The sequence below is a fragment of the Ovis aries genome, chromosome 23 (genome assembly GCF_016772045.2).
Source record: "Ovis aries strain OAR_USU_Benz2616 breed Rambouillet chromosome 23, ARS-UI_Ramb_v3.0, whole genome shotgun sequence".
NCBI lineage: Eukaryota > Metazoa > Chordata > Mammalia > Artiodactyla > Bovidae > Ovis > Ovis aries.
Window position 1 is genome coordinate 46,639,821 of NC_056076.1, and position 15,459 is coordinate 46,655,279.

At 50.3% G+C, this 15,459-nt stretch overlaps 1 protein-coding gene across 2 annotated transcripts in view; it reads right to left on the minus strand.

Annotated features, from left to right (window-relative positions):
- LOXHD1 (lipoxygenase homology PLAT domains 1) overlaps window positions 1–15,459 on the minus strand; it is a 197,850-nt gene that overhangs the window by 79,842 nt on the left and 102,549 nt on the right. For both annotated transcript variants that reach the window (XM_027960888.3, XM_042239257.2), the window contains exons 19-21: window positions 13,243–13,708; window positions 12,628–12,782; window positions 10,029–10,162 (exon numbers count right to left, since the gene is read on the minus strand). In XM_027960888.3, coding sequence (XP_027816689.2) covers window positions 10,029–10,162; window positions 12,628–12,782; window positions 13,243–13,708 — 755 coding nt within the window. The remainder of the gene's footprint in view (window positions 1–10,028; window positions 10,163–12,627; window positions 12,783–13,242; window positions 13,709–15,459) is intronic.

Below are 15,459 nucleotides of genomic sequence, written 5' to 3' on the forward strand. Positions count from 1 at the left end.
AACTGAACTACAAAGGAATCCAGTTTGCCTGGAAGTCAATGCTTGCCTGGAGTAGATGACAAACATGGGATGTGGTTTCCATACACCACATGGAAAAAGGCTGTGTTAACAGTGCTTGGAATCAGGGTCACATAGGAGGAATCTGTAGAAAAAAGGGTTTCTGGGGATTGTTCTGGCCTTTTCTAGAATCAATCTATTAGCCAGAGCTACTTTGGCAGAGAATACTGCATGCAGGAGGTGCTTCATACCTAAAGGATTGTAATGGAATGACCCACTTAAGCTTCCGAAAGATTCAAAGAATATGACCTTTAAGGAGCTGGCACAGCAGACAGCGGACACCATCCAGGGAAGGGAGGTCCAAGTTAAACTCCTCAGTGGAGAGGCTGAACCCAGTGCAAGGGAGGAGCCGGGATGGAAGGGAAGGCAGGACGAGGGCTGGGAGAAGCAGCAGAGAATGGGGACTAAGGACTCGCCTCTAGAGTCAGACTGGGTTTGAATCCTGGCTCTGCCACCTACAGTCCCATGAGACTGAACAAGTTTCTTTACAACTCTTTCTGTGAGAGTTGCCAGACTTAGCCTGCAGAATCACAGGACTCCCAGTTAAATTGGAATTTTAGATGAGCAAGGAATAATATTTGGGACACACTTATACTAAAATATTATTCTTTTGCTAATCTGACTTTCAAATTTAAGTGGCCATTCTACATTTTATCTGGCAACCCTCTATAGAATGAGGATAATGCTGCCTATTGCAAAGGCAGTGGCGAGAATTACACGAGTTAAATAAACATTTTTAAGTGCTTAAATTGCCTGGCTGTTGGCACATTCTTGGTTAAAATTTCACTAATACTTCGATAGTAATGATGATGACGGTGGTGATGGTGATACTTCCTTTCTTTGTCTTCAGCCCAAGCCTGGGATTTCTGGAGGCCGTGGGATGGACAGTTCACCAATGGGCCCCTGGGCTCGCAGAACAACTCAGAGGGTTTGGGGACAGACCATCTCTAAGTTGGGGCTGCTGCACCCCATCCCTACCACTGTCCAGGTGCATAAGATGCATTCAGAGACAGATCAAAGTCTGGAGAGGCTGGGAACAGTGTAGACTGGGGGTCTCATCCCTTTCTGAGCCCCACACCCTCCCACAGGCCTTACTGCCTCCCATCAGCGTGTGAGAGGAGCAGGGCCAGAGGCGTGGAGGTGCAACTGTGCATCGAAAGTGAAAGTGAAAGTCACTCAGTCAATACAGCTCTTTGCAACCCCATGGACTAAACAGTCGATGGAATTCTCCAGGCCAGAATACTGGAGTGGGTAGCCATTCTTTTCTCCAGAGGATCTTCCCAACCCAGGGATCAAACCCAGATCTCCCCATTGCAGGCAGATTCTTCACCAGCTGAGCCACCAGGGAAGCCCAAGAATACTGGAATGGGTAGCCTATCCCTTCTCCAGCGATCTTCTCCACTCAGGAATCGAACGGGGGGTCTCCTGCATTGCAGGCGGATTCTTTACCAACTGAGCTATCGGGGAAGCCCTCCCATAGCTATGCATCAAGGGATATGGATTTAAAGGGTGGGAGAAGCTCAGCCTTGAGAGAGACAAACTAGATTGCTTTGAAATTAGTGTTTAAGTGAAAAATGCATATTGTTCCACTTTCAGCCTTTTAAATGTATGAATGGAAAAGTTAAATTTTTCTTCAACCAAATAATTTATGAATAATAGGCTTTAGTTCTAAATTATGGCCAATTAAAGGAGAGAGACAGAAATAAAGAACAGAGTGGGGTTGGGGCCGCGGAGGAGTAATGAGAGTGTGGGAGGCTGGAGGAGGACAGAGACAGAAGGAGACAGAGGCATAAGGAGCTGGAGAGACTTATACTAGGAGACAGAACAGTCAGCAAGACAGAAAGGGGCGGGCGCAAGCCCTCCCACACCCGCGAAGAGCGCATGCGCAAGGCATCAAGCGCCTGTCTTCTGGGCGCATCACCCCTGCTGTCTTTGAGGGGAAGTTAGAGGTGCTCAGCACGCCCACTGCAGCAGCATCGCGGCCCGAGCCTCCGGATCCCGCTCCCTGGAGGCAGAACCGGAGCCAGAGGTCGGACGGGCCTGAGTGCCGGCCATTTAGCCTCCACCCCCAATGATGTCAACAAGCACCCACAGGAGGTCTAGCGGAGGACTGGACTTCTGGGCCAGTGTCCTCCCCTTCCTCCCACAGGAGGAATAAATCCTGCTCCAGGGGGCCTGGGGAGGGCACTAGGTGGCTGTTTTTCAGGAGCGAAGGAGAAGAGAGGCGTGCAGGTGTTGTGGCCGGGTGCCCACCACTCCAGCCAGGGCAATGGAAGGAATAGGCAGAGCTGGGGTCAACAGGAGGTTTAAACTGAGTGTGGAAGCAAAGCTCGAGGCCCCTAAAAGGTTGAGTTTCACTTGAAAGTAAAACTGGAATGAGCGGATTGCACACTGAAACCTGTAAAATGTATTTGATGCATGGCCTTTCCCATTTTGTGCGTAAAGGCTGAAGCTCATCAGATATGCCCACTGGTGTTACCGGAAGAGCGTAGTGACAGCAGAGTGGGTCTGGGGCTCAGGGACTCTGGGTTTGCGCCTCTGGTCTTCCCCTAACATGCTGCATGGCCCCTGCACCCCAAGTTTCATCACATTAAGGCTGGGTGAAATCATCTGTCAGGTCTTTTCTGTCTCAACATTCTATGAACCTCACACCACCCCCCTGCCCCAAATCCTGGAGGAGTGAGGGGTTTTGGAGACTATCTTCCTGTTAGGTGAAACTTACGGAGGAAAAGAATTCAAACTTTTTGATCAACCCTCGCTGGAAAGCCCACCCAACATATTTGCCACTTGTAATGGAATTCAAGAATAACATCTGTCTTTCACAATTCAGGGTCTTATGAGATCAATCAGAACAGGAATCTATGTCTTAGGGCTCAAACCAGAGGTGGAAAAAGGCTATCTGATCGAATGTGGACAGAGCTCAGAACACTAAATACATTCCTAACTTCTGTGGCATTTGCTTTCTTCCTCTCTGAAGTTGAGTGATTTGATTTTATTGCAGATCTATATAAAAAAAATAGCTAAAGTATTAGAGGAGGAAGGAAGATGAGGCAAACCTCATTTAGTCAACAAGGAAGGGGGCGAGGAAGCAGCAGAGAGAAGGACTTAACAAAGACGCCCTGATTCAAGACAACACACTCCCAAATGTCCGCCCATTTCTGTTATGTATTCAGAAACGAAAACATCAGAGATTCATAGCTTTAGAGATGAGGAGGACTTTGAATTTTTAAGTGTTTACTAATGTACTTGGAATCTCTGGGCTGTAAGGGGTCTTTAGGACCCAGTGCACAATTGGTCACATCTCCTCCCACTGTAAGGAAGAGCATGGAAACACACTGAGGAAAAGCCTCCACCAGCCTGGATGTCTGAGAGATCACAGTGATTCTCAACCTATATGCCCCTGATCCCTTCCCCCCGTGACATGTGTTATGAGCAAGAACTAAGCTCCCATTGTGTGAGGCCACTGACATTTTAGGGCCACTTGTTATCTAGCAGAACTTAGCCTATTCTGACTGATACAACTTGGGATACCACATGGACGTGATTGTCAAATAAATGGTCGCTGAAGTGATGAGAAAGGAAGAGGTTGCCCAGGAGCATGTATCTAACGTGTCTCTGCCAGAAGTCAGGCAAACTGAACACCCCACGAGCTCAGAGTCTCCTCACCCCTTGCCGTCCACAGTCCCTGGCATACATGGGCACCACAGGAATCAATGGAATCGAAAGGCATGGGGCCCTCTTCAGGTGAAACGTTCTGAATTCCTCCTTCAGAATTCCTGCCACAACTCCTAGGTTTCTTAATCAGCCACTATTCTTTTCTTGAAGATGCATTTTCTCTTTTCCATCAGCCCCCTTAGAATGTGGTGCCTGACGTCACCCCAAGGCTCAGGAAGTGTCTGAGCAGAGCCCGTGAGAGGAGAGGTCTGGCTCTCCTCATTCCAAGTGTGATGGGACTGTCAACGTGAACATCAACCTGACACTTTTAAAATGTTTTTTTCCAGAGAGGCCAGTGGTGGAGCCTCCCAGGCTAGAGTCCCCAGACAAACTGTCTCAGCTTCACAGTTTGCTCCCTGCCCAAGGGACTAGCGGCCTCCTTATATGAGAGGATGTGAGTCTGTGGGTAGAGCCCCGGTCAACCCATGGGAGACCTCAGACCCCAGGACAATGCACTCAGAGCCATTCACAGCTGCAAACCACCATTAAAAAGACTTTCCACATCATTCGATCACAGCTTGAGACTCCTCTAAAAGACCTCAAGCATTCTCTATTTGGAAAATAATTATTCTTTTTTTTCTGCAATTGAGTTGCAGATCAATAAATCTTTGGCCTCCACTTCCCCCAGTCCCCTCCTCCTGGGGTTTCAAGCTCAGACTCAGCTGCCCTCCAGAGCAATGGTCTCAGAGGCCAGAAGGGCTCCAAGGGGTCCTGCTGACACTCGGCTGAATCCGTCCAGCTCTGCACATCAGACCCCTGGGGCCACTGTGGCTCTGTCTGGGTGACCTCATGGCGGCGGCAGGGGCTCTGGGCATCACACCCTCTCTTGAGCCTGTCTGCTCAGAAAGCATCTCCCAAGGGGGCCTGACAGCAGCTGACATCTCCCTGCTCCTTCCCCCCAGCTCCCATGCTCAGCTTCAGCAGGGTGCCCATGAAATGCCACCAGCCAGGAGCCTGGATGTGTTCTCAGTGTGGCTTTTGAGCCCCTTCACCCTGTCTTGCCGCCCTCTCCAGTGTTCTTCTCCTGTTTCCTATCCTCCATGATCCTCACGCCGAAGAAAAACACAGTGACCCACTGCATCCCGTATGTGCCCCCTGGCTCTCCACCTCTGTGCCACCTGAATCACATTTTCCACCCATGTTTAATGCCCTCTGTTTCAAGCACTCAAACATCCAAGAGCTGCTTGTTCATAAAGGCACATCTTTTTTTTTTTTAATTTTTAAAATACTTTAACAGCCACGGGTGTACATGAGTTCCCAATCCTGAACCCCCCTCCCACCTCCCACCCCATATCATCTCTCTGGATCATCCCCATGCACCAGCCCCAAGCATCCTGTATCCTGTATTGAACATAGACTGGCGATTCGTTTCTTACATGATAGTATACATGTTTCAATGCCATTCTCCCAAATCATCCCACCCTCTTCCTCTCCCACAGGGTCCAAAAGTCCTTTCTCTACATCTGTGTCTCTTTTGCTGTCTCGCAAACAGGGTTATCATTACCATCTTTCTAAATTCCATATTCCATATATATGTGTTAGTATACTGTATTGGTGTTTTTCTTTCTGGCTTACTTCACTCTGTATAATAGGCTCCAGTTTCATCCACCTCATTAGAACTGATTCAAATATATTCTTTTTAATGGCTGAGTAATACTTCATTGTGTATATGTACCACTGCTTTCTTATCCATTCATCTGCTGATGGACATCTAGGTTGTTTCCATGTCCTGGCTGTTATAAACAGTGCTGCGATGAACATTGGGGTACACATGTCTCTTTCAATTCTGGTTTCCTCCAGTGGGATTGCTGGGTCATAAGGCAGTTCTATTTGCAATTTTTTAAGGAATCTCCACACTGTTCTCCATAGTGGCTGTACTAATTTGCAATCCCACCAACAGTGTAAGAGGGTTCCCTTTTCTCCACACCCTCTCCAGCATTTATTGCTTGTAGACTTTTGGATCGCTGCCATTCTGACTGGTGTGAAATGGTACCTCACTGTGGTCTTGATTTGCATTTCTCTGATAATTTTCCAACTGCTTTTAATGTCCTCTGTTTCAAGCACTCAAACATCCAAGAGCTGCTTGTTCATAAAGGCACATCTTGATGCCACCTTGGATAAAAGAGCAGCCTGATCACCTACCATCACACCCTCCTCCCCAGTCCCCTCAATGTTCTAGGTTACCACGCAGAGACCACCAGCACCTGCTCGCCCTGCAGTCCGTGTGCTGTCCCTGCCTCCCTGGCTGTCAGCTCCTCAACCACCCTGCACATTCTCCTGCCCCATTTCCTAGCTGTCTGGCCACTTTTAGATGTTGACTCACTGGAACCTTCCTGCTCAGGGAAAGAACGGATACTGCCTTTTACTGGATGTTGGGCCCCCTGACACACAGTACCTCACTTAGTCCTTGCAATGATTTTGTGAAAGAGTTTCTTTATGCCCATTGTATGAATGGAAGAACTGAGACTCAAGAGGTGACTTCCCAGGCCACACAGGCAAAGAGTGGAAGAGAAAGGAATTAAACCTGAAGTACCTCCCATCATAGGTTTCTGCTCTTCAGAGGTGGTGTCTGAGCCAGTTGCTTAGCTGGCAGCACTTAGCATGGCTCATGTTTGTTGAATGAATGAATGAATGAATGAACACATCAAGCGTAATTTTATCTATTAGTTGACTTAATAAGTATCGATGGTGTGCCTATTACGTGCCGGGCACTCTTCTAGAGACTGGGTGGTGAAGGGCAGACACAGCAGCGAACAAAACAGATGGAGTTATTTCTTCATTCAGGGGACCTCATATTCTATATCAGGGAGAGGAAGAATGACTAAATGGAGCAGTGAATTGTAAGTCAGTGATGTGGGGAAAGTAAACAGAGGAGGAGGAATGAAAGGTCCAGGGCTGGGAGCGGGGCCTCGCTGAGCCGGTGGGACCTAAGCAGAGACCCACCTAGACAAAGGATGAGCGAGCCATTGGGGTAGGGAGGGGACAGCACACGCAAAGGCCCTGAGGGGGGACCACGTCTGTTGGCTTCAAGAAACAGCAAGGAGTGAGCCAAAGCGGTGGGACCGGCCACTGGACGTGCTCTTGCTCTTACTGTGACAGACCCAGGAGCCTCTGCGCAGCGTGAGCAGAGAAGGCACATGGCCTGGGGGTCTGGACAGCTGCAGACACAGGCAGGGCCTGGGTGAGGTGGAGGGGCCAGCCAGGAGGCTTTGACCAGAAGGTGCTGAAGATGGGGAGGGGCGTCTGACAGCTTTTCTGACAGAAGGGGCAATGGACGGAGCGGTGGGGAGCAGCAGAGAGGAGATATGGGCACCCAGTCTGCAAGGAGACCAGTGACCGTGTCCAGAACAGCTCAGTGTGCCTTCACCCTTCTGGCCGCAGAGGTCTTATTCCTGAGCTAACAAAGGTCATGGAAGGTCGTGGCGCTCTTGAGAAGACAGTGCCTCTCCAAGAGAGAGAAGACTCACTGCTCTCATTCTGCTTCCAACGAATGGCCACGGTTTTACATCTCTCTCCCAGGGGCAGGCTTTGCTCAGAGTCGCTCTCTGCTTGCCCATGGCTGGAGCCAGCTGAGCACAGAGCCCTTACTGCTGCTTCAATACCAACAAAACAAAGTAAAGAAACCATGCAACACGAACAAGGAAGGAGTGGAGGAAGGAAAAAGTAAGGGCGGGGAAAAGGAGAGAGGAGTGATGAGAAGGGTCCATCACAAGAGTGATAAAGACAGAAGACACTTGAGCAAATGTAACAGGAACCTGTAGCCTGTGTGAAGCAAGAGTAGAAAATGTGTAGAAAATGGCCTGACTGAGATACTCAAGGAGCACCTGGAGAGACAGAAATGTGTGCCTGGGGGAGCACTTCATGGTCTAAATGTGTAATTCTCTGCACATACATTTAACAGCAAAATGATCAAAATTCCAACAAGGTTTTTTACAAAGTCACCCAATGTCTTAAGTTGAAATGGTAAGAACAGCTAATATTCTTAATAATGAAAGAAGACAAGTATGGACAGAAACTAAAACAGATTATAGAGCTGCAATAATTTTCAAGTATGTTGGGCTGGCCCAGAGATGCCAAATCAACTGAACAGAGTTCACCAACCCTAACCAGGCTGCATGGGATGTTCCCAGTTTGTCCCTGTCCTTACATTTTTTTTGGAGCACTTTGTCTTTGTCAAGATTAAATGCTTTCTTTAGATTTTGAGGCCATCTTGAGATGTAAGTTGGGCTATTATCTTTAAACCCATTTATCAGAAGAGCAAATGAAAGCTCATGAAGATGGAATTTGGGATTGACATGTACACACTATTATATTTAAAATAGATAACCAATAAGGAGCTATTATATAGCACAGGAAACTCAGTCTACTAACCTGAAAGGGAAAAGAATTTGAAAAAGAATGGATAGTTGTATGGATATAACTGAATCACTTTGCTGTACACCTATAACAAATACATGATTGTTAATCAACCATACTGCAATATAAAATAAAAAGTTTTGATAAAGATGGTGTAGCAACTTGTCCAGGGTGACCTGGTGAGTTTCTCGCAGAGCACCTACCCTAGGTGAGGACCCTGGTTCCCAGGGTGGGCTTATCCCACAGCCCTTCTCTGCCATCACGGGGCCCTCATGTGACCTCATGGAAATCTATGACACTGGGCTGTATGTGAGCTGTCCCTTAGTGTCCCCATCTGGAGTAATCTCTTGGGCTGGTGGGGCAGGGTTGAGGTGGAAGTTGGGGTGACCTCCATCAACCCCTACCTTGCACAGAGCAGGGAATGTTTCAGGAGATACCAGACCAAGATGTTGTTTAATCCAAACATTTATTTCTTAAGTGCCCTCGACATTCTGGGCACTGGCAGGCCCTCAGCAGCTCCACAAGCCTCTCGAGATCTTGCCCGCTTCTCTGCCCACCGCTGTGCCCCTGCCCCCAACAGCGCCAGGTGTTCTTGCCCCTGACTCCCCTCATTCAAAAGGCAATGTGGCCTAATGGTGGGAACACACAGGATTCATCTCTGATGGTCTGGAGTTCTGGTCCTGGCTCTGGCACAAACTGACACTGGGGCTACAGCCTCCCCTCCCTGGGGTGTGGTTCCTTCACCTGTCAGGAGAACAAGACCCCCTTCCCACCCTACCTCCTGAGGGTAGCTGTGAGTCTGGAGCAGGGCCCAGGAAGCTATGGCCTGTGAGCCAAATCTGGCCCACCACACTTATGTACCTAAGCAAAGGTTTTACATCTTTAAATGGTTGAAAACAATATAAACAAAAATAGTTTTTGTGACATGTGAAAATTACATGGAATTCAAGTTGCAGTGCCCATGAATGAAGTTTTCGTGGACCACAGACACATCCATTTACTTTGCCGTTGTTGCTGTTGAGTTGTTAAGTTATATCGAACTCTTTGTAACTCTACGGACTGTAGACCACCAGTCTCCTCTGTCCACGGGATTTCCCAGGCAAGAATACTGGAGAGGGTTGCCATTTCCTCCTCTAGGGGATCTTCCCAACCAAGGGATTGAACTCATATCTCCTGCACTGGCAGGCAAATTCTTTACTGCTGAGCCACCAGGGAAGTCCAGTTCCTGACTACTGTAACTTAAAAAAAAAAAAAAAAATCAACCAGCTTAAATAAAATCCATTCACTTAGGTATTGTCTATGGCTACTCTTCTGCAGCAAAGGCAAAGCTGAACTGAAACAGAGACCAAATGGCCTAAAATATTTACTATCTGGCCTTTACAGAATTGGAGAAGGAAATGGCAACCCACTTCAGTATTCTTGCCTGGAGAATCCCGGGGACGGAGGAGCCTGGTGGGCTACAGTCCACGTGTCACAAAGAGTCGGACACGACTGAGCGACTTCACTTTCACTTTACAGAATAAGTTTCCTTACTCCCAGTCTAGAACACTAAAGTCATGTCCTGGAAGTCACTTTATACATGGAGAGACTTGTGAATAGTAAGTCTAGGCACGGAGATTGGGCCAGGGCTGGAATAGAAGACCTGACTTTCTGAAGTGATGGACTTAAAGAACTGGATCAGATGTTCCACTAGACTGCCTGCCTGACAGGGCAAGCAGCTGAGGGGCAGCCCAAGGAGAGGGAAGGGAGGGAGGCATTGCCCACCCAGCCAGCGCCATGGGCCAAACCCACATCCTAGCCACCCTCTCTCCTCACCCATCACAGCCACCCCACCCCTACCCTTCTTTCCATATCTTAGTGGCAGGCATGACCTGCCCTCCCTCCCCTCCAGTCCCACTCACGTGATCTCATTGTTCATGTCAGTGATGTCTATTCTGTCCAGGAACCAGCCCGGTCTGTTGCCTGAGTTGTCATGGCGAATCCGAATCTTGGTCAGGGGCCCCAGATCAATGGCATAGATGGTGAAGGTATCTGTCTGGGAAAGATCAGAGTAGCGCTCATGGAGGAGGGCAGCCCTCCCCACCTCACCGTCAGCTTCACCCTCCCAGGACCTGGGGCAGCCTGAGGCCAATGGTTAGATCCAAAGCATCCAGAAGGAGGGGACATGGAAAATGTAGCCAGCCATCTGGGGTTTGGTCTGCACTACTGACTTTTGTTCATTGAATTATCATTAATATACAACATTAAATTAGTTTCAGGTGTATAACATAGTGGTCCAATATTTTTATACATTATGAAATGATGACCACTTAAAGACCAGTTATCATCCATCACCATACAGAATCATTACAACATTATTGACTATATTCCCTGTGTGTACATTACACCCCTGAGACTTCTGTATTTTATAGCTGGAAGCCTCCACCTCTTCATTCCCTTCACCTGCTGCACTACTGTCTTTTCACCTGCCCCTGCCAGGGGGTCTTCTCACTTTCACTGTGTCCTGGAAGGTGGAGGGAGGTAGGAGGGTGACAGAAGTGACCGTGAGAGAGGGGTAGGGAAAATGGGTTGACTGAATGCCCACATTTGTGTTGCGGGGTGTGCATGTGTGTGTGTGTGTGTGTGTGTGTGTGTGTGTGTGTAGGGCCTGTTGCTTACATATGTGCAGATACTACATGCTGTGTGTGTACATATGTGCATAAACTCCTTCAACCACAAGTTCCGATTCAGTACCTACTATGAGTCAAAGTGCAAATCCGAAGTGATTGACAGAATGTACAGTGTAAGACCTAGATCGCTCACCATTCAAGTGGGAAGAGAGACCACTAGGGAAGCCCTATACGATACCAGTGTTCGTATATGATACCAGTGCACATATATGCGCTGGAGGAAACAGATGACGCCAGGACCAGAGGGTGAACCCGATACGTGAATGAGATCTTCTTAACTATAACTTTTAAACTACTTATTGGAAAGCATTCCAAATTTACAGAAAATTTGCAGAAACAGTGCAATGAAATTTTGTATACCCTTAGATCTTGCTTTCTCTCAATCTCTCTTGCCCTTTCTCTATTTTTTGCCTGAATTATTTGAAAGTATTTGGCAGATATCATGATCCTCTACTTTTGACTTCTTCAGCACGGATTTTCTAAGAATAACATTCTCATATAATCTCAGTGCTTGCGTGCTCAGTAACAAGTCATGTCCGACTCTGCGATCCTATGGACTGTAGCCTGCCAGGCTCCTCTGTCCATGGGATTCTCCAGGCAAGAATACTGGAGTGGGTGGCCATGCTCTCTGTCAGGGGGTCTTCCCAGTCCAGGGACTGAACCTGCGTCTCCTGCAGCTCCTGCACTGTAGGTGGATTCTTTACCGCTGAGCCACAGAGGAAGCCCATATAATGACAGGGCAATTACCAAACTCAGGAAACAAAGCCAACACAATATTATTCAACATATAGTCTCTGTTCAGATTTCATCAGTTGTGCCAATTACATCCTCTGCAGCAATTTTCTTCCAATTCTAGTCATCATAGTGGCTGCAAGTTTTAAAGGAAACACAGAAATAAATCCTGATCCTCAAGTCATGGGAAGGTGGTGTTGAAGTAAAAAGCAGGGGACATCCAAAATAGATCAAGCAATGAGCCCAGAAGTATTTTTAATGGATTTGTACATTTCTGGTTCTCCTCTTTGTTAACAAGGGAACCTGGCTTTGGGATGCTGGCAGAAATGGGAAAGGTGACATGAGAGACAGTCTTCTAGCCAGAGGACCCTATAAAATCTCAAGGGACGAGAATGACAGCTGCAGTCTTCCGTGCTTTTCCTACTGTACCAGGAAGGAGAGGGGCCTGCATTTCTCTAAATGCCCAAATGCCATCGTGGCGTCACTGCCTCAGGATATAGATCAAATTTCCCAACTGTCACTCAAGGCTCTCACGCCCCCATCCCTTCAGTTGGTCACATCAAGCTTCTCAGAGGCAGCGCCCACCATGGCTTGGCAGTAACCACAGCGGAGTGAGAAGACCCACCGTCCAACGTCCTCCAACTGGCCTTCCGCACTTCCACCCCACACCTCCTCGTGTGGTCCCATCTTCAGGGAACACCTCTTGCTGTCATCTTGAGGCCAACACCATACTCCTCCACCGTAGCCCAGCTCACATGCCTCCTTCCCTCCAAGTTTCCCCCAAAGCTTCTGGTCAGCACTTCCTCCCTGAACCCCTGTCCCCTGACTCAGCACCTGAGGGTCTGGTACCCATGCCGCCTCCAGTTAGTTCCTGGGCACTTCCTGGACCCCACCTGGGCCTTTCTTTATGTCCCCGCAACAAAGCCCTGGTGCTTATGGACGAGGTGCTTCCATTCTATCCGGCTGGACTGAACAGGGCACAATACTGCACACAGCACTTGCCATGCAGGCTGGGCCTGCCTTGGGAATCACCAGAGGGCTCCCTCCATCTGGGACTCACCTGCCCCCCTCCCCCGCCCCCGGGGAGCCCACACCCTACCTGTCCCTGCTCAAACTTGTTGGACTTGTCTGACTTCTTCAGGGGCCGCTCGCCCGTGTCCCCGTATTCCTCCCCGTAGATGGTCAGGAAGACGTTGGCATCAGTGCCAGCCTTGGGCACATTCCCCGTGATCACCTGTATCTCGTAGGTGTTGGCTGGGGGACACAGAAAGGCAGTGCTGAGGATGCCCGGGCCTCGGGGTGGACCTGAGGCTCAGCCCATTGCATCCAGCCAGATGGTGGGGGCCGGAAAGACCTCCGGGTACACCCAAACCTACACTGATGGTGGACGCAAACCGGCTCCTCCTCCCTACCCAAGACTTCCCTTCACCATGAAGCCCAGGAGGCTGCGAGTTCTGGCAAGGCGCTGGTCCTCAGCAACCCTCCTACTGATGTCCCCACGATGAGTCACCGTGAGCTATACCAGGGCTCCTCCCAAGAGTCCCAGGGCAAGGGCAACGCCAGCCCCAGCAAAGAATGGTCCACGGTGGCATTTCAGCACAGCCCAGGTCAGGAGAGTCACGGGGGGCCCCACCTGCAAGAAGAGCTGGGCATCCTTCCCTCTCTGTACCCCACCCCCACCCTGGGGGGCTATGTGACCCCTCCTCAGGCTTACGCTCAGGACCCTCTTGGCCCGCGGGCACCAGCTCCACCGCCAGCTCGTTGTCCTCCTTGCCCCGGGCCAGCCAGCGGTGGGCGTCGAACCTGTACTCCTGGATCACCTCCCGCATCCCGGGCTCCAGGTCCTCCTCCCCCTCTTCCTCCTCGGTCTCCTCCTCCTCTTCCTCTGACAAGGACTCCTCCTCGGACGAGGACTCCTCCTCCTCGTCCTCCTCCTCGCTGCCCGCCTCCTTCTTTTTCTTCTTCCGCTGCAGCTTGGCCTTCAGGCGTTCCTTCCTGAGCAGCTGCCGCAGCCTGTCCTTCTCCTTCTTCCTGCGCGCCTCCTCCTCGGGTGTGAGGTCCTCCTCCCGCACCGCCAGGTGCCGCAGCCACACGGCGTCCACGTACCAGCTGGGGCTGAAGCCCTCGCCCGTGTGGCCCAGCCGGATCTTGAAGACCTGGCCTACGTCCGCTGCCTCCAGCTGCACGAAGCGCGGGGGCAGTGACTTGGGGGGTCCTCGGCATCCTCCCCGGGGCCCCGCAGAGCCGCCGGAGCCAGAGACTGGGGCCTCTGAGTCAAAGCTGCCCCCGCGCCTCCTCTCCCGCCCTGCCCACCCAAGCCTGGTTTCCCTGCCGGACGCCCCTCCCCACCCAAACCGACACAGTGCACCCCCAACACAGTGGGTCAATATGGTCTCCTTCCTTCTCTTTCTCGTTCTACACTTTACACACACACACACACACACTCTCTCTCTCTCTCTGCACGTCACACTCACTCCTATTTTTCTTATTTCTGTATCTTTGTTCCCTCGTGCAGAATGCCTTTATTCCCTCCTCTGCCTTTAACTAAACCTATTCATTCCAGTTCCGGAGCTTTATTATCTTTTTTTTTTTCTTTAGTGTTGTGTCTTCCTATGCTCTTTTTCGGAGCATTTTTCCCCCTAGCATTAATCATATAGAACTTTTCCAAGAAGCAAAAAAAAAAAAAAGTGGTGTTTGTCAAAGACAGAAGTCTCCCCCACGCCTCCAAGAGGCCCCAGCCCCCCACCACCACACCCTAACCCTAACCCTAACCCTAACCCCTCCCTGAGCACTCAGGGGATCTCGGAGGTTGGCAAGGTCTCGGCCTAGCCTGGATGCCTGGATGCCCTCTCTGCCTGCGGGCGCTACTGTCTGTGCGCTCAGCTCTCTCCTGCGCTGGGCTTAGCACACGGCCGGCTCAAAGGGCAGGGATTTAGCTCTGCTTCAGAGGACTGGGTCCTCGACCTTCCATCTGCCACTCTGATCTGAGCCTGACACCCAGGGGAGGTCTGGCCCCGGCTCAGGCAACAGCTCCCGTGCTGAACAGACTGAGGCCCAGGGCTGTCCCATGAGCTGTTTGGTGTCCCCCTAGCTGGACCTCAGATCTGCAGGAGAGTTCAGGTCTCCTGACTCACTGTTCATGGAGCCACAATGTAGCCAGAAGCACCTCTGTGAGAAAATGAGTAGCCAAAATGGAGCCCAGGACCCCCTGAAAGAGGAGTGCATTCTTCTCAGCTTTGTAGGGATGGGCTCTGGATATGGTAAGTTCCTTCTTCAGCACATTCCAGTGGTTCCTGGTCACAGCACCCTCGCAGTCTGGCTCACTTACCATCTCTCTCCCCCCCATCTCCTCCTCTCCAGTATTTTCCAGGTCACAGCACCCTCACAGTTGGGCTCACTTGCCGTCTCTGCTCCCCATCAACCTGCCCAGCTATGAATGCAGCCACCACCACACCCAGCCACGCAGTCCATTCACATCCAGAAGACGCTCTGCTCCTAACACCTCCGTGACTGGTCACAGTTTCCTAAGTACTTTCCCTGACATTGACCATTTTAATCCTTCCAGGGGCTGTGAAGCAGGCCAGGTAGTTATTGTAAACCTAGGTTTGAGCTGATAAAGAAGCTGAGGCTCAGGGAGGTGAGCCAATCAGGCCCTTGCACTCAGCAGTGTCAGGAGAGGGCTGGATTTTAGGAGGCCTCCTCCACCGCTGACGTTCCAGACACCCGTGACTCTGGCCCAGCTAAGCCAGGACCCTCTCTGCTGGGCACTGGGTTAGGACTCTTTGCTGAGGGCCAGGCTACTTATGGCGCACACGCAGAGCAGCCAGCATGAAGATATTACTGTAGAACAGATCTGCACACGTACACACGTGCACAAATGCACTTGTGTCCCATAGAAGACATTCACATGCCCCTTAAAAGGCACCGCCCT